Raw genomic sequence first — 24,924 nt, 5'->3', positions numbered from 1 at the left:
TGCAGGTAAAAATCCAAGTCCCTTTAACCGTCATCCTGACTTTTTGTATAACTTTGCTTTAATAAGCAGTTTTTGAATTTTATAATGTAAACTTCAGTTTTGGTGGGTTCACTTTGGGCCCTAAGTAGGCATTGATTCAGGAGAACATGAAAGGGTTTTAGTAAAACACGTAATCAGTAATAATCCAACTTCTGTAATGTAGTAGTTGTGTGACTGACTGGGCATAAACTTGAACCTCTCTTTCTAGGTTTATTTTCTCTTTTGTAAAATGAAGTCGTTGAATTAGATAATTTTGATGCCTTGCAGCTTGACTGTTTTTGTGTATAGAAATTGGTGTCTTTGTTCCAGAAATTCAGCATTCTATTGATTTGGCAAATTTCTTTCATGATGAGTAAAGCATGCTTTAAAATGATGTTTAAAACAGGCCTGAATTTTTGCCAAAGATATTTTTAATCATGTATAATATAAAAATATAGAAAATACCTCCTTAAGAGTATTAAAAGAATGAGTCACTGATGAGCACAGAACACTGTAATCTGGCTGCTGTTAAAGCATTCTGTTTGTTAAGTTTTCCCTTCTGATCACTTTAAACAAACATTGTATGTCATGACAAAAAAAAAAAAAAACAAGAACAACAATGCTTTTAGAAATCAGGGAAATTAATTTTTATTTTTTTAATAAATTTTTTTTAAGATGTATTTATTTATGCATACAAGAACTGGGGTACAGGCCAGAGGTGCCAGGGCAGGGGTCGGGGTGTGTGTGTGAGAGGATTCACCAGAGACAGAGTGGGGAACAGAACAGGCAGACTGACTGAAATATACTGCTGAGGGGAGCAGCGTGTGAGACAGGAGAGGTCTACTGAGCCTTAGCTTCCTGGTCGGCTGGGGATCAAACTGGTGTTGCAGAGGCTGCCGACAGCTTCATATGCTGTGCTTATTAACCCCTTGCGCCACCAGGGAGGCCCCTCAAATAAAAATTTTTAAGAATAATTTTAGGTTCACAGTTAAGTCAATAATCTTTTAAAAGCAAGAAAATATTAATTTACAAAGCTTTAGTTTTTTTTTTTTTTTTTAACAAGCTGGCCCTTTGATTTCTGTTGTTTTTATTCACTGCTTTTGGTAATAACATTTTCAGAAGTTTAGAAAATTTGCTCATGTTACTATAGAAATAGCTTAAGAATGATTTGAGAGTTATCTGCAGCCTTAAGAGCCCTGTATGCCATCAACTGACAGGAGACTGTTTCACTGTTTTTTTCTCTTGTGTAGCTGAATTACATTTTAGTTAGAATATTTCAAAGTGTGCTTAAGATTATTGCTGCTCTGTCAGACTGGTAAGGGTAGGCAACATTAATAAGTTCATAAACACATTTGTCCAATTTCATTTTTGGTGACTGAATTAATTGAGGTGTGATCATAGTTATGTGATCTTAGGAGCTTTACAGCCATCTTGTCAGCTTGGTGAGAGCATTATAGCCATCTTGTACAGGTCTGGTTAAAATGTCTAGATGAGTAGTGGGGGAAAAGACAAATTATGTTGGGCATGAAAGGAAATCATTAGCTTACTGAATACATTATCTTCTATTTGAAAGATTAGAAATATCTTTTTATGTATTAGGTAGGTTTAATGTAATCTAAATGCCATTTTAAGAGTCCACATTTCATTAAAAATATTAAACTGAGAGTCTGTGGTTGTGTTTAAAAGGATCTCAATTATCAGGCTATACTTTCTAGCATTGATTTTGTATTTCTTTTAGCAGTTTGCTTTAATTATTTAGCTGTCCCTAGTTAATGATGTAGTTACTTCTGAGAAAGAATTTACCCCTTTAAATAATACAGACCGACTTTCAAATACTGCAGTGATATTGTAAAAGAATATTTAATGGTAAAAGAAATTCTACCATGTAAGTGAGTTTAAAAGGTTTTAAGATTATTTTTCCCCTAAAAGGCTGGCATCCTACCTGAAAGAAATGGGACTCTGTTTTTCTTCTTCCCTATGTTTTTGCCAAATTTTCTGTGGAACTTAAAATTTTGTAATCAAGGGAAGTATTTTAAAAATCCCTCCATCCTTGGGCCTCCCCTGGTGGCGAGGGTCCCACATGGCACTGCAGACCTCTCCTGTTGTACCCGCTGCTCCCCTCAGCAGTGTATTTCATCAGTCTGCCTCTTCTGTTCCCTGCTCTGTCTCTGGTGAATCTTCTCACCCTCTCGCGCCTCCGACTGTACCCCGGTTCTTGTATAAATAAATAAAATCTTTAAAAAAAAATCCCTCCATCCTCTTTGTTATTATAAAAGTGTTACTTTCATGCTTGTTTTAGATGTATAAAGTACAGAATTTTTTGTTTTTTTCAAAGTTAGTATCTTGGCTTTAAAATGTCAAATTACAGTCTACCTAACATTGATCAGCTTATGAGCCATTTGTGCTTTACTAAGAGGCATTTATAAATTTCTCACTTGGATGTTTAAATATGATGGAGAGCAAGTACTATGAATGTGCCACAGGTGCAGGTCTTTGTAGTTAAGTTTACTAAGTGCCTTTTGACTGCTGCTTTCTTTTCTTTTCCTCCTTTCTCCCTTTTTTCCTTTCTTTTACTCTTGAACAGTTTTACACTTTAGTATGTATTCACTAAATGCCTATTGAGAATAAATTATGGTATCAATATAATCAGGTGCTGAATTAATTCAAAGGATGGGAGTAAATTAAAGATACTTTGAGTTGGAAGGAATCACCTGGCTCCGGAGACTTCTAGGAGATTTTTGAGAAGGTGAAATGTGAGTCTGGTCTTGACGGATGGCTAAGATGCAGGTGGGGAAGATAGGACTTAGGGGTGGACGCTCAGTTCTGTTGTTTCTCAGAAGGAACTTGTTTCAGTTCGAGAACACATCGCCTTCTCTGGTCTGGAGGTCTTTTCCTCGCTCTGTTTGCTCTTCAGGAATATCCCTTTTCTCCCAGCCCTTCATCTTAGTTTGAATAGTCTGCCCTTAGAGGAGTTTGAGTCCCCTCATCCCCTTATATGGTTGGTTTCTCTTAAGCATAAGAATACTCCTTTTGTGTCACATTTTTATCCTTTTAAAAAAAGCATTTTATTTGGCTTTTATTTCAGAGTTATGCATGCATATAGGTTAGAGTCAAATAGATTTTACAGGCTTTTTACTAATAATAGCTTTCTCCTGCTTTACTTGCCTATTCCATAGCTCTTTTAACTGTTTCTTTTGCTATTTTGCCATTTGCCCTATAGTTAAATATTTATATTGTGCTGTTTATTGATTTTTCAGTTTTCACCATTTTTTAAATGGACTTAAACCATTATGGAGGTAAGGATATAGCCTCTGGCAACTTGCCATAACTGTATAGTCTCACACTTGTGTCTTCATTTTTCTCATAGTTATACACATAATGTAGTTAGATAGATATTCAGCATTTACAATGATTGAAATTAATAAACACTATTCACATCTGAGAGTATAGTGTGTTATGGTCCCTTTTCCTTGCCTGAACAGTACTTTATTTTCCCTGGTTTTATTGATTTCCTTTTTTTGCTTTGCTTGATTTTCTATGTACATATCATAAATTTGCTAATAATCTAATTCATTCCTCTCAGATGCTCATTTAATAATTTTAATATGTTTTTTGGTTTTTGTTTTTTTTTTAATGTTTTTAGACCCTCTTTTTCATGGAACACATCCTCCAGTATCTTTCTGAGGAAGAATGCATGGGAGGTTCAATTTTTTCTTTTTTTCAGCCTTTGCGTATCTCAGAATCTTTCTCTTTTCTTTTTTTAATTTTCACACTTAGACTTGTGGGTTGGAAACATTTTTCTGCAGAGTTTTGAAGGCATATGTTACAGTGCCTTCTAGGTTCCACTGTTGCTGTTAGGAAACTTGAAACCAGTTGTGATGTTTTATTCTTTAGATGTGGCCTACTTTCTCTGACTTTCTCTCAAGGCTTTTAGGAACCTCTTTTGTCCTCGGTGTTCTTAAATTTCACTATATTGTACTTTGGTGTAGATCTGTTTTTATCCACTGTGCCAGGAACGCAGTGAGCTCTTTTGGTCTTTAAGTTCACATCTGTAAATTCTGGGAAAATTTAACAAGTATTTTTCTCTGCCTTTTCTCCTTACCTTTATTTCAACTCTTTGGATCTTGAACGTCTTGTACTGATTCCTTAAATTAAAAAAAAAACAATCAAGGGCCTCCCCTGGTGGCGCAGCGGTTGAGCGCTGGGCTGCGAAGCTGCCTGCAGCCTCTGCAGCGCAGGTTTGATCCCTCAGCCGCCAGGCGAGGGTCCCACATGTTGCGCAGACCTCTCCTGCCACTCCCGCTGCTCCCCTCAGCAGTGTACTTCATCAGTCTGCCTGTTCTGTTTCCTGCTCTGACTCTGGTGAATTCTCTCACCCTCCTGCGCTTCTGACTGTACCCAGTGCTTGTATAAATCAATCAATCAATCAATCAATCAATCAATCAATCTTTAACAAATAAAAAAATAAAACAAACAAAAAAACCCAAAACTTTCTCATGTTTTCTATCTCTGTTTTCAATGAGATTTTGTTTTGATAAAATTTAAATTTCTCTTATTTTTAATTAAAAAAAACTATTTTCTAATTTTCTACCACCATTTAAAAAAATAGCATGTGGTCTTTCATTTTTGTATTTTTTTCCTCTTATTTCTGAGATTATTAAAGTGTTTTTTTTTTTTAAATTTTCATCTTCCGGTAGAGTTTTTTCTTTTGTTTTGCATTTATTCTCTGCTTTGATCTCTTCTGATCTTTTGTATTAGAAACTTTCCTTAACTGCACAGTGATTTTTATCTGCTTGGTTAAAAATACACAACCAGTAAAACAATTTAATGTGTGGTTAATTCCGTCTCCAACCTTTTTTTCTGCTTTTAAATCTCATTTTAACTCCTACTGGTACCTCTTACCTCCAGTTCTTGAGCCTCTTGGAGTTACAGTGCAAGAAAGGTTACTTTTCTCCTGTCTGCTTTAGGATTCAGTTTTCTTGGTTCTGCTGTGTTAGTTACCAACTGTCATATTACTTCTAACTTTCAGGATTTTATGGCTATTTCCTCTCTCTCCTGTTAATTGTAGATTTTTGCCTTAAAAAATAGTTCAAGTTTACTAATATTTATATGATATTAAGAGGATTTGGAAGGGCAAAAAGGCAAATGTGCTTATTTAGTCCTTTACCAGAGCATTACAATTACTTTTATTTTAAAGATTTTTTTATTCATACATACAAGAACCAGGATACAGGTCAGAGGCGCAGGAGGGTGAGAGGATTCACCAGAGACAGAGCAGGGAGCAGAACAGGCAGACTGACTGAAATACACTGCTGAGGGCAGCAGTGGGCGAGACAGGAGAGACCTGCCGTGCCATGTGGGTTTCTTGCTGGCCAGCCAGGATCGAACCTGTGCTGCAGAGGCTGCAGACAGCTTCACAGCGCTGCGCTCAACCGCCTGCGCCACCAGGGGAGGCCCCTACAATTACTTTTGACTGTCTTTTCTTTTCTTTCTTTTCTTTCCTCAAGACTTAGATCATAAAACACCAGTCACTTTCACTGATGTGTCTTCAGATTCCACACCATTCCTGGTTGGACATAGTCATTGAGTAGTGGTAAATTAATATAGCAGTAAAACACTTGCAGAATGGAACTCTCTGTGTTGATGGATGGAGGGAAAGATATTTAATGCTCATTCATTTCCCTCTTGTCCCTCTTTGTTTTTGCAGGAGAACAAAGGCGTAAGTTAGAGCTGACATTCAAATAGAAGGCTTTTCCCTTCCGTAATCTCTGCCCTAGTATGCTCTACCCCTGGAATACTAGTACTGTTACTACTAGTAATACGCAAACACAGATTTTGGGATTTCTCTGCCTAGGAGAGAGCTCTGGTTGCTCATGAGGTTGGCAGAACCAAGCAGGCTGTATTCCATATGCCTCCCTGGGTTCTAGGTCGTGTCTTTGTCACTGTTTATACATTTGACTTCACTGTCTTTTTAATGTATAATATTCCATTTCTTGGCCGTGTCAGTTGTTTGCTTTTAGAAGAAAAAAACATTCTAGGAATTACGGTGTGATCAAAAATCAATTTTCCTTCATATATACCAAATATTTGGTGAGTGCCTATTTATACCTAGTACACTATGTTGTTATAAATTGAATACTAAAATGTTAAGTTTCTTTTTTATTCTAAAGAAAGATGGAGGGCCTCCCCGGTGGCGCAGCGGTTGAGCGCTGGGTTGCGGGGCTGCCCTCAGCCTCTGCAGCGCCAGTTCAATCCCCGGCCACTGGAGGAGGGCAGTGGAGGAGGCCCACATGGAGGAGGCCCACATGGCACGCAGACCTCTCCTGCCGCCCACTGCTCCCCTCAGCAGTGTACTTCGGTCCTTCTGCCTGCTCTGCTCCCTGCTCTGGCTCTGGTGAATTCTCTCACCCTCCTGTGCTTCTGACTGTACCCAGTGCTTGTATAAACAAACAAATAAATAAATAAATCTTTAAAAAAAAAAAAAAAGAAAGATGGAGATGTCTGTTTCTCCTTTGTATTTTTATAATTTTGTTACCATTTTATACATATTGTTACCATTTCCTTTTAAAATTAGTAACTGTAGAACCATATTTCATTTTTATTATGAATTATTGGATTCCTCCAGAAGGAATACAGGTAATGCATACTTACCTTATGAGCCATGAAAATAAAATACCTGTGGGGTTTACAACACAGGCATAGCAGTCTTTTGTGAAACATTTTTTGTTGTTTCTCACACCTCATCACTTTTAGAGCAGTCAGTAAGAGAGAACCGCTTTGCCCTCATTTTTTGGAAAAGTCCTGTTTCTCCACAGTGTTCATGTTCACTGTGCTTCTTGTGCTGAGTGGTGATGAGGATGCCACCTACTGCTGATCACTCATGGAGCTCTCATCACTGTCCCTTCCACAGAAATTGGCAGTCATCTGCATGTGTCTACATGCCTGACATGTACATCTGTTTAGTTTGGTGATTTGTAAAGCAGTTTGAATGTTTAGGTAACTGTGAAGTGGTTAAATTGAGATGGCATTAAGATTAGTGGCCATGTCTTCTGATGGGTTTCTGTTAGTGCTGCACCTCTATGCCTGCTTCAGTCAACATGCGTTAAAATGGTATCCATGATGTACCACACAGTATTAAGTGCTGGCGTGAACACAGCAATCAACCCTGCAAAGGACCCAGTCTGCAGATGGCTCACAGTCTATATCATGAATCCTCTGCCAGTTTCCTTCTCTCCCCTTCCTGAAGTATTAGTGAAGTATGACTTACATACAGAAACATGAACAATCATAAATGCACAGCTCAGTGAATTTTCACAAACTGAACCTGCACATTTAACTAAGTACACAGATCAAGAAAAAACATTACCAGTACTGCAAAAGCTCCCTTCAAGTGCACTTCTTGTCACCTCCCTCCCTAGGATAACCACTCACTGGCAAATAATAGGTTTGCTTGGTTTTGATCTTTAAATAAACATAATCATACAGTATCCTTTGTGTATGGCTTCTTTTGTTCACCATTATGTTTGTGAGATTCACCCATGCTGTTGTATGTTATTATAGTTTTTTATAGTTCATTTACATGGCTCTGTGTACTATTTCATTGTATGAAAGATACCACAATTTAGTTTCCCATTTTGATGTTAACAGGCATTTGGATACTTGCCAATTTTATGAATAATGTTGTTTGAACATCCAGGTATGACTTGTGGTGGACTTATATAGATCTCTTGGCTATAGAACGAGAGTGGAATTGCTGGTTCACAGTCACCTTCAGTAGTAGGTACAACCAACCAGTTTTCTAAAGTGATTTTTTGAAGTTTACACTCCCAAATTGAGGGTTCTGGTTGTTATATACCCTCAAGAGCATTGGGTATAATGTTTTTGTTTTTGTTTTTATTTTTTATTTTAACCATCAGAAGTAGTTTTAGTTTCTGTTTCTATGACTACCAGTGAAATGGTGTACCTTTTTATATGTTTATTGACTATTTGAATATTTTCTTTTGTGAAATGTCTAATGTGATCACAGAGTAGAAAATATTGACATAAAAGGGAAGTAGAGTCCAGAAGAAACCAGTATTATTGTACTTATTAGCAAGTATATTCTTTGGTATTTTTGTGTAATGGCATTTAGGAGTAGTACTTCTGTCCATAGGTTTTTTGTTTTTTTTTTTTGAGGCATGCTTTATTTTTTTATTATTTATTTGTTTGTTTTGTTTATACATGCACTGGGCACAGTCAGAAGCGCGGGAGGGTGAGAGAATTCGCCAGAGCCAGAGCGGGGAGCAGAGCAGGCAGAAGGACCGAAGTACACTGCTGAGGGGAGCAGCGGGCGGCAGGAGAGGTCTGCGCGCCATGTGGGACCCTCCTCCGGTGGCTGGGGAGCAGCCGGGGGATCGAACCGGCGCCGCAGACGCTGCGGGCAGCCTCGCAACCCAGCGCTCAATCGCTGCGCCACCGGGGAGGCCCTGTCCATAGGTTTTAAAAAAAGGTTACTTTGTTGACAAATGCTGATCTTAACTGTACATAAAGCATTATTTAACGAATCCCATCAAATTAACTTTTTAACATCCAAAATTACTGGCCTAAATACCTGAAAATTACCAGACTTCCTGTAAATTAATGAAAAAAATGCAGGTGTTATTTCAGGACCATTAAGGGGGAAATAGTCAAAAAGTGGCATGATCCTAATATGTAGTGGTGCTCGGTAAATTCCATTGAATAAAATATTTAAGTTTCTGACTACTCACAAAGAAGGCTAATGTGGCACTCGGAGGAGAAAAGGCAATGGAAAGGATGGAAAAAAAACAGTATATTTACATTTGATTCTACTCCTGCAGGCTTTGTATCTGCATAGTAGCTTTTACATTCTCATTACTTTGTGCAATACAGGTGTTTTTCAGAAAAGTTGTATAAATCAGATGAATCTAATATATTGCAAGATAGTCATGTGAATTTAATAAAATGTCCTTTTTTTGGATTGATTCAAAAGGGTTGACTTCTGTAGTAATTTTGATACCATATTATTTAGCAGTTTCAGAAGTTAGGATTTTAGGGTGTGGTGTGTCTATGCTTGTGTTTGTGTATGTATGTGAGTAATAATGTATGTGTGTGTTAAAATCATACTGAAGGCTAAGAATGTTCCCTGTGCCAAGTCTAGAATATGTTCAGCTCTATTGTGAGTGAATAAATGCTAAATGATTTTTTAAAATTGTTTTGGAAATCTGAAAGAATACTTAGAGATGCTAGTTGTAGTTCATGTTCTGTTGGGACAACTTACTCTTTTTCAAAAAGTGTTGCTTAACATATTTTAAATGGTGAATAATTAAGGGAATAGTTAGGAGTTTGGTTTTGCTTCCATGTTCATATTTTATTTTTTTTAAGATTTATTTATTTTTATGCAAGAACTGGGATACAGGCCAGAGGCGTGGGAGGGTGAAAGGATTCACCAGAGACAGAGCCGGGAACAGAACAGGCAGACTGAAGAAATACACTGCTGGGGGGAGCAGCGGGCAAGACAGGAGAGGTCTGCCCTACCATTTGGGAATCTCCCTGGCCAGCTGGGAATTGAACCCGTGCTGCAGAGGCTGTGGACAGCTTCAGAGTGTTCGCTCAACCCTCTGTGCCACCGGGGAGGCCCCATGTTTGTATTTTAAAGCTTTAATATATCGTAAGTGAACACAAGCTATACGGTTGTCCTTACCACCCTTGTGTTTAGATTATAGACTAGCTTTATGTAAGTCCTTTTAAAATTCATGCAATTTATTTAAAAATAGCTACTATTTTAATTTTATTTATTCTGTAAACAAAAGATAGTTGTTTCAATTTACCATCAAAGGCAAGAACAAGCCAGGTGCTTAGTTTCCATTTCAACTTATCTTTGCTAGGACTTTTTATTCCTTCTCCAGGTAGGCTCTCAAGCCCTGAAAACTAAGCCTGAATTTTCTTATGGAACTGAGGAGTGTAGAAGTGGTAGAGCTCAGGATGTTTCTAATTGATTATTAAATAGTTTGGATTCTGTTTCTTAAAAGAGATTTTGTTCAGAGGCAGAGAGACTTTTTTGAAAAAGTTGCATGATTGTACCTAATTCCCTAACCTTTATAAAATCATGAAATATTGAAAGGGTGCTTATTCACCTGACAACACTTGACTGTACATTTTGCTGCAGCTATTCAGTGGTGTCTTGGTGGGGCCATCAGTGGTGAAATACATTGGATCCCAGGGGTCGGCAGTTGATAAGTCACTTGATGCCACCAACAGTCTTCCAGTGCTCCCATCATAGCATGGTTGGCAAATTTTGTGTCACCTTGGATGAGTAGTGATCATCTCTCGTAGTCCTTTGACTTTTTAAGAAAGTTGATGTTTTAGATCAGTGGCTATTATCTTGCCTTCCTGTTTTCTCTTTGGATGGTATGCTTTCACTTGTTACTTGGACCTCAAGTGAAGAATAGAAGAAAACCCATAAAATCAGTGATCATAGTCCATAGCATTTGCTCTCATTTCTATGGGCAAACATAAACACTTGAGTTAGAATGTATTTTCTCCTGCCAAACCAATTTTTTATTCATAAGTTATATTTATATATGTTAATAGTGATACCACAAAAATCTTAGAAATAGGAAACTTTACAAACTGATAGCCTTTCTAAGGAGATTTACTGTGGTATTACAATATTTTTGCTTCATTGACTTTTTAGAGCATTATCCTAATTACTTTGCTTTTCCTTTGCTTTGGTGAATTTTGGTTTTAATTATTTTCATTTTGGTATTAAGATGATTTGCATTTATTTTTTACTTCTGACTTGAGGTATATTGTTGAGAATAGTCTAAATCTTGTGAAACTCTTGAAGTAGAAAAAAAAATGTTCTTCATCCTCAGGTCTTAAAAATACGTTTTTAGCCAAACTATCTTTTGATTTCTTCTTCTAATGTTTACCTTTTCTTTTCTTTTCTTTCTTTCTTTTTTTTTTTTTAAAGATTTATTTATTTATTTATTTATACAAGCACTGGGTATAGTCAGAAGCGCGGGAAGGTGAGAGAATTCACCAGAGCCAGAGCAGGGAGCAGAACAGGCAGACTGTCGAAGTACACTGCTGAGGGGAGCAGCGGCGGCAGGAGAGGTCTGCACACTACTAATATTTACCTTTTCAGGAAAGGAGATTATTAAGGACTTTTTAAAAGCTATGATTAGTGTGCATTTCAATGTGTGGTTTTTCTTTGTCATTTTCATGAATATGTGTTCTTTGTGAAGAGCTGAGGTTATTGATGGAGTCAGGACCCATTCCCTCACATTAAGGAACACAAACACTGATTTAACAGGAGAATAATGACTCCAAGTAGTAAATTTTCAGTTTTGTTTTAAATCAAATTTATATTGTAAAGGTTTCTGTTTTCAAAATTAGAAAATATTCTTTTTTAAAATATTGTTCATATACCTTAGAATTCACCCTTTTAAAATGTGGGACTTAATAATTTTTACTGTAGTCACAAGATTTTGCAACCATTAGCATTAATTTTATGACCCCAAAGGAAACAAAAGTTAGTCCCTCACCTTCCTTCCCTCCCCTACACCTGGCAACCATTAATCTACTTTCTGTCTCTATTGGATATGCCTTTTCTGGACATTTTATATAAACAGACTCATATACAATATATCATCTTTTGTTACTGGCTTCATTTGCTGAGCATAATGTTCATCCATGTTGTAGCATCTATCAGTGCTCTTCTGGATAGGCTAGATTATTCCAGGACAGCCTTTTGTATGGATATATACCATATTTTGTTTGTCCTTTTATTACCTTATAAGCATTTTGGCTGTTATAAATAATCCTGCTATGAATAGTCACATGCAAATTTTTCTGTGAAAATGTATTTCAATTCTCACACGGTCATCCCCCAACCACCCCCCCTTTTTTTTTGAATGGGTGTGAAGTAATATCTCATAGTTTTGATCTGTATTTCTCTGATGACTGTGGATTGTGTCTACAGGCAATATGTATATCTTTTTAAAAGAACTGTATTAGAATTTTTTGTCCGTTTTTAAATCAGATTGTCTTTTTTATTTTTAAAGATTTATTTATTTATGCATGTAAGAGTTGGGCTACAGGCCAGAGGTGTGGAGGGTGAGGTGAGAGGATTCACCAGAGACAGAGTGGGAAGCAGAACAGGCAGATTGACCAAAGTACACTGCTGAGGGGAGCAGCAGGCGAGTCAGGAGAGGTCTGCTACGCCATCTGGGTTGCTCCCTGGCCGGCCAGGGATCAAACTCCTGCTGCAGAGATTGTGGAAAGCTTCATAGGTTGCGTCTTAACCCCTTGCACCACCAAGGAGGCCCTTAAATTAGATTGTCTTTTTAACATTGGTTTTCTATGTTGGAATCACTTACCTTATTTTAAATGCCCTCCTTATTAATAGCAATTTAATAGAGAACTGTACTTGCATGTAAAGAAATTGGGTATATTATAATAATACAGTTTACAGTTAATATACTATAAAAAACTATAGCCTATAGGCAGTAGAAAATTTATAGTGCTCACAAACCTTGCTGTTTCTGAATAACAGAGTGAAACAGCATACTCAGTTGTTTACCCAAAGAAATGTGCTGTTTTCTTTCTGGTAATTATACTGTCTCGTTTGGTAACATTTAAAGAGTATGTAGAAGTAGTGGGTTGGTAATGAGAGGTTTAAAAATTGCATTTTAAGGTAAAAGTTTTAGAAATAAACTCTAAAATTAGAAGTAGGAAATAACATTTCAAACTAGAGTTCAGGCATTGAGCCAGGACTTTTTGAGACTTATTGTTAATAATTTAAAGAAGGGCTTCAAAACTTACATAAATTTTCTTGCTCTTTAACTATAACTCACAAAGAAAAAAAATGACTGATTCATTATTGGATAATTCAACATTATTTTTCTCCTAATTTCTGTGCTTGCTTGACTTTTGAGTTATAAGGATTTATGGGTTTGGGGTGGTTTTTCTTGTTTAATAGCATTCTTTGTTGTTCTCCAATTCTTAGAAAATAAGAGAAAAGTACAGGAAACATAAATGGGTCCCAAAATCCAAGAATGAGTTTTATGTACTTTTAGGGACTGCAGTCAGTAAAATTGTGAACATTGGCCCTTGCTTACCTAATCCCAACCCTGACTCCGCTATTGCTCAAAAGCAGCGTATTTCTAAATTGAAGGTCATCTTTAGAATTACTTAGGGGAAGGTAGTGATAAACCTTCTTGCTGGGGAATTGGGGTACGCAAGTAAGAATTTTAATGCTGTAGGGTATGAGTGTCTTTAAACTTGTTGAATTCAAGTTTGCTTCTATTACTAGAGCTTTGTATCATTTTTGAATCAGAGATTCTTTAAACTTTTGTTTTGCTAAAATACATTTCTTTCTAATAGCAATAGCATAGATAGGCTACAGAGAAAGGTAAGAAGGAAAGAAACCCCTTTACTTTATTTTTTTTTTAAATAATAAATTTTATTTTTATATTCCCCATACAATTGCAACCCCCCCATTCTGACCCCAGTCCCTCCCCTCCTGCACGCCACCCCCCAAAAAGTGTCTCTGGTTCATAGTTTTTTTGTTGATTTTGATTTTCACTTTCTTATAGTTATTCATTTTCCTGGTCCCTTATTTAAGTTTTTTAGATTCCTGCTATGAGTGAGACCATCCGGTATTTTTCTTTTTCTTTCTCGCTTATTTCGCTGAGCATGATCCCTTCCAGCGCCATCCATGTTGCTGCAAATTGCATGTGTTTATCTTTTTTGAATGCTGAGTAATATTCCATGGTATATATGTACCACATCTTCTTGATCCATTCATCTATTTTTGGGCATTTGGGCTGTTTCCAAAGCTTAGCTATTGTAAACAGTGCTGCTATAAACATAGGGGTGCAGGTGTTCTTTGGAATTGATGTTTCTGTGTCCTTTGGGTAAATACCTAGGAATGGAATTGCTGGATCATATGGAAGCTCTATGTTTAGTAGGTCCGGAAATCTCCACACAGCTCTCCATAGTGGTTGGACCATTTTGCACTCCCACCAACAGTGCAGAAGAGTTCCTTTTTCTCCACACCCTCGCCAACATTTGTTGTTGCTAGTTTTTTTAATATGTGCCATTCTCACTGGTGTAAGATGGTATCTCATGGTAGTTTTGATTTGCATTTCCCTGATTACAAGTGATGTTGCACATTTTTTCATATGCCTGTTGGCCATTTGCATTTCCTCTTCAGAGAAGTTTCTTTTTAGCTCTTCTGCCCATTTTTTGACTGGATTATTTTCTTTGTTGTTGTTGAGTCTCATCAGCTCTTTGCAGATTTTTGTGATCAGTCCTTTATCATTAGTGTTGTGTGCAAAAATGTTCTCCCAGTTGGTGGGGTTTCTCTTTGTTTTTGTTATTGTCTCTTTTGCTGTGCAGAAGCTTTTTAATTTGATGTAGTCCCAGCTGTTTATCTTTGCCTTCACTATCACTGCTTTGGGTGATGTGTCTATAAAGATGTCTTTGATGTGAATATCATGTAGTGTTTCGCCTATATTTCCTTCTATGTATTTTATGGTTTCAGGTCTTATGTCTAGTTCTTTAATCCATTTTGAGTTGATTTTTGTGTATGGTGTGAGGTAGTGCTCAAGCTTCATTCTTTTGCATGTAGCAACCCAGTTTTCCCAGCACCATTTATTGAACAAACTTTCTTTGCTCCAATGCATAGTCTTTGCTTCTTTGTCAAAGATTAGTTGATCATAAATCTGTGGGTTTATTTCTGGATTTTCTATTCGATTCCATTAGTCTGTATGTCTGTTCTTGTTTCAATACCATGCAGTTTTGATGATTATGGCTTTGTAGTATAGTTTGAAGTCTGGGAGTGTGATGCCTCCATTCCCTTCTCTTTTTTTTCAGGAGAGCTTTGGCTATTCGGAAAACCCCTTTACTTTAGATTTGCTGTAGGTAAATATTCAGAGAATTGAATATTTCAAGCCAAGAGGCCCCATAGTAGTTTATGATATATCTAAAGTGGGAACATGAGAGTTTTAGGCTTCTTCTGGGAAGCCATGATAGAATCTACTCATAAAATTGGTGATCAGGACAGTGGAGGTGAGGGCACAGCAGTGGGAGTATAGTAAAGATCAAAACAAAAGTAGTTTTGTACCAAACTCAGCACTTTATATTGTATGTATAAGAAATTGTATAATTCCATGTAGGACAAACAATGCCATTTAAATCTTACTTGGAGAAAATAATCCAGTCAAAAAATGGGCAGAAGAGCTAAAAAGAAACTTCTCTGAAGAAGAACTGCAGATGGCCAACAGGCATATGAAAAAATGTTCAACATCACTTGTAATCAGGGAAATGCAAAGCAAAACTACAATGAGATACCATCTCACACCAGTGAAAATGGCACATATTAAAAAAACTAGTAACAAATATTGGCGAGGTTGTGGAGAAAAAGGAACTCTCCTGCACTGCTGGTAGGAGTGCAAACTGTCCAACCACTATGGAGAGCTGTGTGGAGATTTCTTGAACTACTAAACATAGAGCTTCCATATGATCCAGCAATTCCACTCCTAGGTATTTACCCAAATGACACAGAAACAGTAATTCCAAAGGGCACCTGCACCCCTATGTTTATAGCAGCACTATTTACAATAGCTAAGCTATGGAAGCAACCCAAATGTCCCAAAATAGATGACTGGATCAAGAAGGTGTGGTACAGGGCCTCCCCAGTGGCACAGCGGTTGAGTGCTGGGTTGCGAAGCGGCCTGCAGCCTCTGCAGCGCCTGTTCAATCCCCGGCTGCTCCCCGGCCACCGGAGGAGAGTCCCGCATGGCACGCAGACCTCTCCTGCCGCCCTCTGCTCCCCTCAGCAGTGTACTTCTGTCCTTCTGCCTTTTCTGCTCCCCACTCTGGCACTGGTGAATTCTCTCACCCTCCCGCACTTCTGACTGTACCCAGTGCTTGCATAAATAAATAGATAAATATTTAAAGAAGAAGAAGATGTGGTACATATACACAATGGAATATTACTCAGCAATCAAAAAAGATAAACACATGCAGTTTGCAGAATCATGGATGGAGCTAGAAGGGATCATGCTCAGCGAAATAAGTCAGAAAGAAAAAGAAAAATACTGGATGGTCTCACTCATAGCAGGAATTTAGAAAACCTAAATAAGAGACCAGGAAAAAAACTAATCAATACAAAGTAAAAACCAATATCAACAAGCAACTATAAACCAGAGACACACTACGGGTGGGGGGGGGGTAGGGAGGGGTGAGAAAAGGAAGGACTAGAGTCAAAATAAGGGGGGAGGTACAATTGTATGGGGAATATAACCAAAATGAAAATGCATACATTGTGCAAAGATGAAAAAATTTGTAAGAATTATATAAAATAAAATATTAAAAAAATAAATTTTACTTGGAAATAAGTAAAATTGAAGAGAGTTAAAAAAAAAAAAAAGGTCAGGAATGAATTCAGTCCCCAAAAGCTTTTTTTTTTTTTTTTTTTTTTTCCCCTGTCAACCTCCCCACAGCACAGTGCAGGGAAAGAGCACAAGGTCCCACCATTTTTCAAACCTGCCCTTTATGGTATCTCCTACAACCAAGATTCTGTGACAGGTAAATTGTCCTTGGGCTCCCACGGACCAAACTGACAGAAGAGACTGGGCATCTTCCCAACTCTAGCCTCCCTTTCTAAAAGAACCCCAGGAGACAGACTCTGACGATCCCAGAGCCTCAAGGATTTGACAGCAGAGGCTGCACAGGAACCGTTTGCAGGGACAGAAAAGGGGAACCTTAGAAATATGTTTTGGAACCAAGTAACCAATTTTACATCTTTGTAGATAAGCCTACTCTAGATTAACGAATGCCTGCCTGGTTTAGCTGGCAGAGCCAAATTAATGGCTGTAGGTGGCTCTAAAATGTAATATTGGGCTTCCCTGGTGGCACAGGGGTTAAGCACAGCACTATCAAGCTTATGACAGCCACTGCAACAGGAGTTCGATCTCCAGACAGCCAGGGAGCAACCCACATGGCGCAGTAGACCTCTCCTGCCTCTCCTGCTGCTCCCTTCAGCAGTGTATTTCAGTAAATCTGCCTGTTCTGCTCCCCACTGTCTCTGGTGAATCCTCTCACCCCCCATACCCTTTGGCTTACACCCCAGTTCTTGTATGCATACATAAATCTTTTAAAAATGTAATATTGGGCCTCCCCGGTGGCGCAGCGGTTGAGTGCTGGGTTGCGAAGCTGCCCGTGGCCTCTGCAGCGCCGGTTCGATCCCCGCCTGCTCCCCGGCCACCGGAGGAGGATCCCACATGGCGGGCGAGTAGACCTCTCCTGCCGCCCACTGCTCCCCTCAGCAGTGTACTTCAGTCCTTCTGCCTGCTCTGCTCCCCACTCTGGCTCTGGTGAATTCTCTCACCCTCCCGCGCTTCTGACTGTACCCAGTGCATGTATAAACAAAAAACAAAACAAACAAATAAAATAAATAAATAAAACATGCCTCTATAAAAAAAAATTAAAAAAATTAAAAATGTAATATTAATAGGGCCTCCCCAGTGGTGCAGTGGTTGAGCGCTGGGCTGCAAAGTTGCCTGTAGCCTCTGCAGCACCGGTTCGATCCTCGGCCGCTGGGGTCCCACATGGCACACAGACCTCTCCTGCCACCTGCTGCTCCCCTCAGCAGTGTACTTCATCGGTCTGCCTGTTCTGCTCTCTGGTCTGGCTCTGGTGAATTCTCTCTCCCTCCTGTGCTTCTGACTGTGCCCAGTGCTTGTATAAATAAATTTAAAAAAAAATTTTTTAAATCTTAAAAAAAAATGTAATATTGATATATATATATATATAGATATATCTTTGGGGTTCTATTGCTTAACCAAATTATTATTTCAGCAGATGGTAGTCACTAAATAATTTTTGAAGGTGATTGTCTCTTTTCTTCCCACAGTATATAATTTTTTTGAATACCTTTTTTGATGGACTCTTAACACCAGTGTTATAGAAACAACCCAGACTTGGGATGTCCTCCATACTTGTCATGGATTTTTTACTTGGAAACAATGTTAGTGCTTGATTCTAAAATGGTGAATTTTAATGGAGAATAAATTGACCTGCAAAATTTTTTTTTTCTCATTGAAGAGAACATGGGGGTTTTTGAGAGGGTTTTAATTTCTTTGTTCTGTTATCTGTTACCGTGTTGTGGGATGATCAAATTTCACATTTCCACATTGCTAAGAGACAGACAACTTATCTTGTAGATAACTGGCATAAAAGATCTCTTTATTCTCTGGACTTAAGTATTTCTGAGAATTGTCACACTTCGTACTAAAAGCTAAATTATGTAGAGGTGACGTTTTTTGTTTTGTTTTTTACCAACCATACTCACAACATAAAAAGTTTAAATAAAGGCTCCAGTATATCAAAGCAACCTGTTTGGAAAGTTCACATCTGCCTCTGTTCTTTTTTTTTTTAAAAGATTTATTTATACAAGGGCTGGGGTACAGGCCAGAGGCGCAGGAGGGTGAGAGAATTCACCAGAGACAGAGCTGGGAGCAGAACAGGCAGATGGACCAAAAATACTGCTGTGGGGAGCAGTGGGCGAGACAGGAGAGAGATCTGCTGTGCCATGTGGGTTGCTCCCTGGCCGCCAGGAATCGAACCCCCACTGCAGAGGCTGTGGACAGCTTCACAGCCCCGCACTCAACCCACTGCGCCACCAGGGAGGCCCCTGCCTCTGTTCTTGGAGCTAATTCCTTTGCTTCTTTCGGGAACCTTCCCAGGCACAAGAGTGGTAAGATAGGAGTAGACTGAGAATAGCCTTTTTTAGGGCTCCAGATAATGTAAAAGTATCTCAAGTGAACCATGGCCCCAGAAACTCTAAATAATTTACTGATTTGGGATCCAGGGACATATGACTTTATAGCTCATTTGCCCATATGCTTTCCTTTAAAAAGAAATTCATCTTGCAGTACAGATATCTTGAGAGTGCCAAAAGCTTAGATTGGTAGGGTTCAGAAAAATGTGCCCAGATGGTAGATGTTGGTGAGAAGTTAGGCACCAGAATTTATTTGAAACTGACTTCTCAGTATTAATCAGAGTTTTATAGGCTTCTGATTTTGACTGGCATTAAGGATTGGAGACTGAGCTGGCTGGTTAAGCTTTAATGAATTAAGGACGTCTGTTCGTGTTATGATAGTTCAGGCTCTCTTTTTCTGTTTCAGTTCAAGGTAGAGTTCTTTGTAGCAGTTGGTTTAAAGGAATGTGTATTTTCTGAGTGGTCAGTTGGCTCTTTAAATCACTGTGTACTATATAGCTAGATCTCAGACACCCTCCCCTCAAGAAGTACTATTATTACTCTCCTATTACTGTGTGAATTGACTTCCAGTCTCAGCTGATTTACTTTTTTAATGAGCTATAGTGTATTATCACACTGGAAAACTTAAATGTCTTTGTTCTACTAAGATGAGTTGGGTAAACTGCCCAAACCGTTGATGTCAGGAAGACATACTTTCAATGTGAATCCTTAAAACTAACTGCAGGTATAAATTTGAGATAGTTGCTGAGATAGGGAAGAAGGAAGCAACATTGATAAATATTATATGTAGAATTAGGTAGAATTTTATGTTTTCATAGATGTCTCAATTATTTAATTTTAATTTTATGTGCAAATTAAATATAATGCAAACCATGGTTTGCCATGATTTGTCTTTGTCTTCACAGATTGTTAGATTTTTTTTTTTAATTAAAAAATGTGTAAATGAAGCCTCCCTGGTGGTGCAGGGGTTAAGTCTCAACGCTATTGCTGCTGTAGCCTGGCTTCGATCCCAGCCCCCTTGGCAGTGTATTTCAGTGGATCCACCTGTTCTGCTCCCCATTCTGTCTCTAGCGGATCTTCTCACACCTTCCCCTACTCCACCTCTTGCCAGGACCCCAGTTCTTGTATGTATAAATAAATAAAAGTGGATTTTTAAAAATATATATGTAAATGATAAATGTTCATTACAAAGAAGAACATATGTATCGACAGCAGAAAGGGAAATTGCATAGAGATAAACAGTGTAAATTGTAAATGTCTGTCTTCTTAGGTCTTCTCTCCATCATATATTGCTTTCAAAACCAAATTATATGATGTACGGTATTTGGTAAATTTTACTTTATGTAACAGTACATCATGAATGAATATCTGATCAATATTCTTCATTTTTATTTTTTATGACTGCTTAGTAGTCCTTTGTGAGATGAACTATACTTTATTTAAGTCCCCTATAATTGGAATATAGATTGTTTCTAATTTTTGCTTAGTAGCATTTATCAGTACATCTACCTTCTTTGCCCCTTTCTCTGGTTATAGCTTAGAACAGATTCCTGGGAACAGGTTACTTTGTAAAGAAATTGCACATTTTAAGGCTCTTGAAGCATATTGCATAGTTTCCAAAAAGGGCTATTCCAGTTTTCAGTTCTTCTCTGTCTCACTGGCTTTATACTTGCATTAAAATCTGACATTTGTATTTAGTTGCAGAATGAGGAAGAGCCTGGGGAACCGGAACAGGTCACAGGTGATGCTCCTCCACCATACAGCAGCATCTCTGCAGAGAGTGCAGGTGGGTACCCGGCTGGGTGACAGCTGAACTCTTGTCACTTAAACATAGACTTGTTCGGTCTTTGTTGGTGTTTGCTTTTGCTTCAACTTTCTTCAAGAAGCCTTTTATATTATTTTTAGTGTGTAGCCCAAAGTGAAAAAAAAGTCACTATCCTGAAAAACAGAGAAAAACCCATTTCGGTCTGGCTTTTTTTTGTTTGTTTTTTGAGGTATGAATGTGGCTTTTTATGGGACTCAATTTCATTCCAACAGATTATTAATGTAAAATTTCTGAAGTAGAAATTCAGAAACCAGGTGATCACCTGAGTTTTGTTCTTTTACTTTTTGAGGGGAAATCTCTAAAATGACCAGAAGTGCCTTTCTCCCCTTCATTGTTAAATTAACATTGCTCACTGTGTGTACCGATCAGTCCATTTGGAAAAATTGCTTAGATGCAGAATGGCACACACATGTTAGAGGGGAGAAGCACAAATCTTTATTTTCTGTACTCACTTTATCTATGGTTTAATTTGTGGTATATGAATTTGGCCAACCTAATAAATACTGGGGTTTTCTTGTTTTTAAGGTGCTCAATAAACTCAAAAGATTGTCATACTAAACTACTAATGGAAACAAGATAATGTGAGGTATCTATACTGATGAAATTGGTTTGCAAAATAGTTGCAATAGGGAAATAAAAATGTTATTTCTCTCAACTTAAGATATTAAGGTATTGGTTTTATTCACATATTTAGAATTTCTGTGGTAACATGCCGATTCCAGTTGTTCATTTAAATTTCTAATGTGTCTTGGTATGATTTGATTAAAAGTAAAAAGAAATTTTTAAGGAAATTACGTATGGAGTATTGTTATAATATGTACAAGTATATATTACGCATGTGTATTTGTAAATATATGTATGCTCACTAGTAATTTTGACATTGAATTAGGTGGCTGTGTTAGTTTCAATTAACACATTTTCCTGTTTTCTTCTAAAAGTTTTGATCTCTAATTTTTCCCATTTACAGTCTGCATTCCATTAGAGTGGTTTGTTCTGTATACTGTGAGGTAGTGGCCAGGATTAATTTGTTTTTTGATATGGATATGCAGTTGGTTCATCACCATCTATTGAAAAGACCATTCTTTCTGCAGTGTACTGCATTGTCACCTATTAAATCAGGTGACTATATATATTTATCTTTTTCTTACTCATTCTTTTCTTTGGTCTGCTTATTTTTGTGCCCCCACCTTACTGCCTTAACTCTAGAGGTTTATTACTTTTTTTTAATATCCAAAGGACAGGTCTATCATAAAAGGGAGAGAAGAATAAAGGACAATTGCACAAACACAACCAGGCAGAAAGAACTGCCCTGAAAGGGACAGGTTTGTTGTTAAAAGAGAGACCTGCACAGTCACGGGTGGGCAGGAGAGCTGCTGCCTACTTTTTTTTTTTTTTTTTTTTTTAATAGAGGCATGTTTTATTTATTTGTTTGTTTGTTTGTTTATACAAGCACTGGGTACAGTCAGAAGCGCGGGAGGGTGAGAGAATTCACCAGAGTCAGAGCAGGAAGCAGAGCAGGCAGAAGGACCGAAGTACACTGCTGAGGGGAGCAGCGGGCGGCAGGAGAGGTCTGAGCACCATGTGGGACCCTCCTCCGGTGGCCGGGGAGCAGCCGGGGATCGAACCGGCGCCGCAGAGGCCGCGGGCAGCTTCGCAACCCAGCGCTCAACCGCTGCACCACCGGGGAAGCCCTGCTGCCTACTTCTTGAGGTTTATAATCTTGATATCTGGTAGTGTAGGTTCTTCAACTTTTTCATTCAATATTGCTTTGTTTCTCTTTGACTTTATGCATTTTATGTCCATTTTTAAATCAGTCTTTCAATTTCCACAAAATGGAACAAAGTATACAGAAATGCTGCTAGATTTTATTTTGGATTGCACAGAATCTATAGATCTTTTTGAAGTGAATTAACATCTTTATAATACTGTGTCTTCCAACCTGTAAGCATTACATAGCCCTTCATTTATTGAGGACTTCTTTAATTTCAATAATTTATCATTTTCACTATAGAGGTCTTTTACATCTTTTATTAGAGATGAATTTCTGGGAATTTGTTGTATTTTGGTGCTTATTGTATACAGTCCATATGTAATTTCTCTTTATTGTATTTGTTGCTTGTATATGGAAGTACAGTTAATGGTTAATATTAACTATATATCCAGACTCTTTGTTAAATTCATATATTAATTCTAATAGCTTGCCTGTAGATACTCTTGCATTTTTCCCATGCCATCCCATTTTGCACACCATCCTTGATTAAATCAATTTATATTCTCCTTCTCAATCTTTTATTTCCATTTATTACTATATTGCACCAAGTAGGAGGACATCTAAGATATTGTTTGATTAGAAGTGATGATAGTGGTATTTTTGTCTAATTCTCTAATTTTAGGAGAGAAAGTTTTTAATAATTCACCATTATTGTGATGTCTACTATTACAAGTTTTTTGTAAAGATTTGTGATCCAATTAAGGAAGTTTCCTTTTATTTCTAGTTTGCTAAATACTTTAGGTGTTCAACTTTATTAAATGCTTTTTCTGACCATGTCAAAAACAATAAAATTTTCTCCCTTTATTTTCTTTTAATGAAGTGAATTATTTTGACTGCTAATATTAATAATATAGCACAATAAAAATTTTGGAAGTTAATTACAACTAACTGAAGGGGAGGGGAAGGAATGAGAAGCATTAATCTTGATGTGCTACAGGATTTTATCAAAATTCATGTTGTTGTTGTTTTTCTCCAAAACTGTGTGTAGATATTCAATCCATTTGTAAATAGTTCTCTTCTGATAATAAAGGCCAGTGAAGACACAGCATAAAAAAGAGGAACTGAAAGACTTAAAATGCAGATAAATAATGGTTCTGTAACTGGATTAAGTTACTGTATGCATATCATAGAACATAATACATGGTAAAATAATGTGAAAGAATCAATTACCAAAATTAACTTGTAAGAGATAAATTTTAAGTTTTTTGAAAGTTGATTTTCATATTTGCAAGTGGAGGAAACTATGGTTCAGATTTACAAACATACATGAATTATTTTCAGCTTAAGTGTTTCCTTATGTCACTATTAATATTTAATGCCTTTTGTGAGCACACCATATTTAACACACAGAAAAGTGTTCAAAAGCATTTGGATGGGAAGGCAAAGTGAATCAGAAATTTTAATAATTGAAAAATGGATAAATTAAAAACATCACTCCCTGGGTCTTATATTCATCTATAAATATGTTTTGATTCAATTAATGTAGATACACTATTAAAGAAAGGGCTAGGTTTTTCGGCCAGAGATAGTGGAACACCTTTTGTTCTTCAGTTCAGCTGAACATCCAGTAATTGTGACTTCCTTTTTATTCTGCAGCATATTTTGACTACAAAGATGAGTCTGGGTTTCCAAAGCCTCCATCGTACAATGTGGCAACAACACTGCCCAGTTATGATGAAGCTGAGAGAACCAAGGCTGAAGCTACTATCCCTTTGGTTCCTGGAAGAGTAAGGACAATTTATCATGTTACTTTGTGACTGCTTTATGGGAATTAGTTCATTTTCCAATTTTGATTTATTATTTATGACTTGTAATGGTATTGATTAGTGAAAACTACAGCTAATTTTTAAAACTCAAGTACTTTTTCTTTTGGGATAGTAAACCTTTATCTCTTCCAGAAAATGATGAAGTAAAAGGTACAAATGGACAAAAAAATCACTAATGAAGCCAGTTCATTTTCCCTGTATTTCAGCTACTGCCACCACTTTCTCAGTTCCCCTGAGATGGCTGAAACATCTTGGATCAAGAGCTGATTTAGGATATAACACTGTATTTGCCTTGATGCTACACACTTATTATTTTGGTGTATAGTTGCTAGGGAGATCTTTGGATAGAATAAATAAATGTATCTTCATAGAATTAAATTCACAAATGCGCCCTAATCATCAACTAGATGAACCTTGTGCCTCCAGCAGTCCAGACCATACCATCTTTAGGGCATAGTGAATTTAGATTGTATCTGTCTTGATTTTGATTCATGGGGTGTGATGTAAACCAGCCAGAGTTGGGAAAGTGGGGACATTTTTGATGTCATCTATACATGATGTAATTGTAGCTTCACAAGTATTCATCCAGGTTGAAGTTGATGCAGGAGGGGCCTTGGGCCAGATGTTGGAAGAATGAGAGGATCCAGTCCCCAGAAATGTATAGTGATCATGTTAGGTCTTCCATCCAGTAGGAAACTAGTGAAAGATAAGAACAAAAACAAAAACTCAGTCTGGGCCATGTGATGACATAGAC

General features: G+C 37.5%; 1 protein-coding gene across 1 annotated transcript in view; it reads left to right on the top strand.

The window, feature by feature from the left end:
- Positions 1 to 24,924, top strand: part of NDFIP1 (Nedd4 family interacting protein 1) — a 48,972-nt gene that overhangs the window by 8,446 nt on the left and 15,602 nt on the right. Inside the window, exons 2-3 of the mRNA XM_037509053.2 lie at positions 20,507 to 20,594; positions 24,001 to 24,131. Of these exons, the coding sequence (XP_037364950.1) occupies positions 20,507 to 20,594; positions 24,001 to 24,131 (219 nt within the window). The remainder of the gene's footprint in view (positions 1 to 20,506; positions 20,595 to 24,000; positions 24,132 to 24,924) is intronic.

The sequence above is a fragment of the Talpa occidentalis genome, unplaced genomic scaffold, assembly GCF_014898055.3.
Source record: "Talpa occidentalis isolate TD23 unplaced genomic scaffold, MPIMG_talOcc4v2.1 talOcc4.13, whole genome shotgun sequence".
In the NCBI taxonomy this organism is placed as follows: domain Eukaryota; kingdom Metazoa; phylum Chordata; class Mammalia; order Eulipotyphla; family Talpidae; genus Talpa; species Talpa occidentalis.
This window is presented reverse-complemented; position numbering and strand designations above follow the sequence as displayed.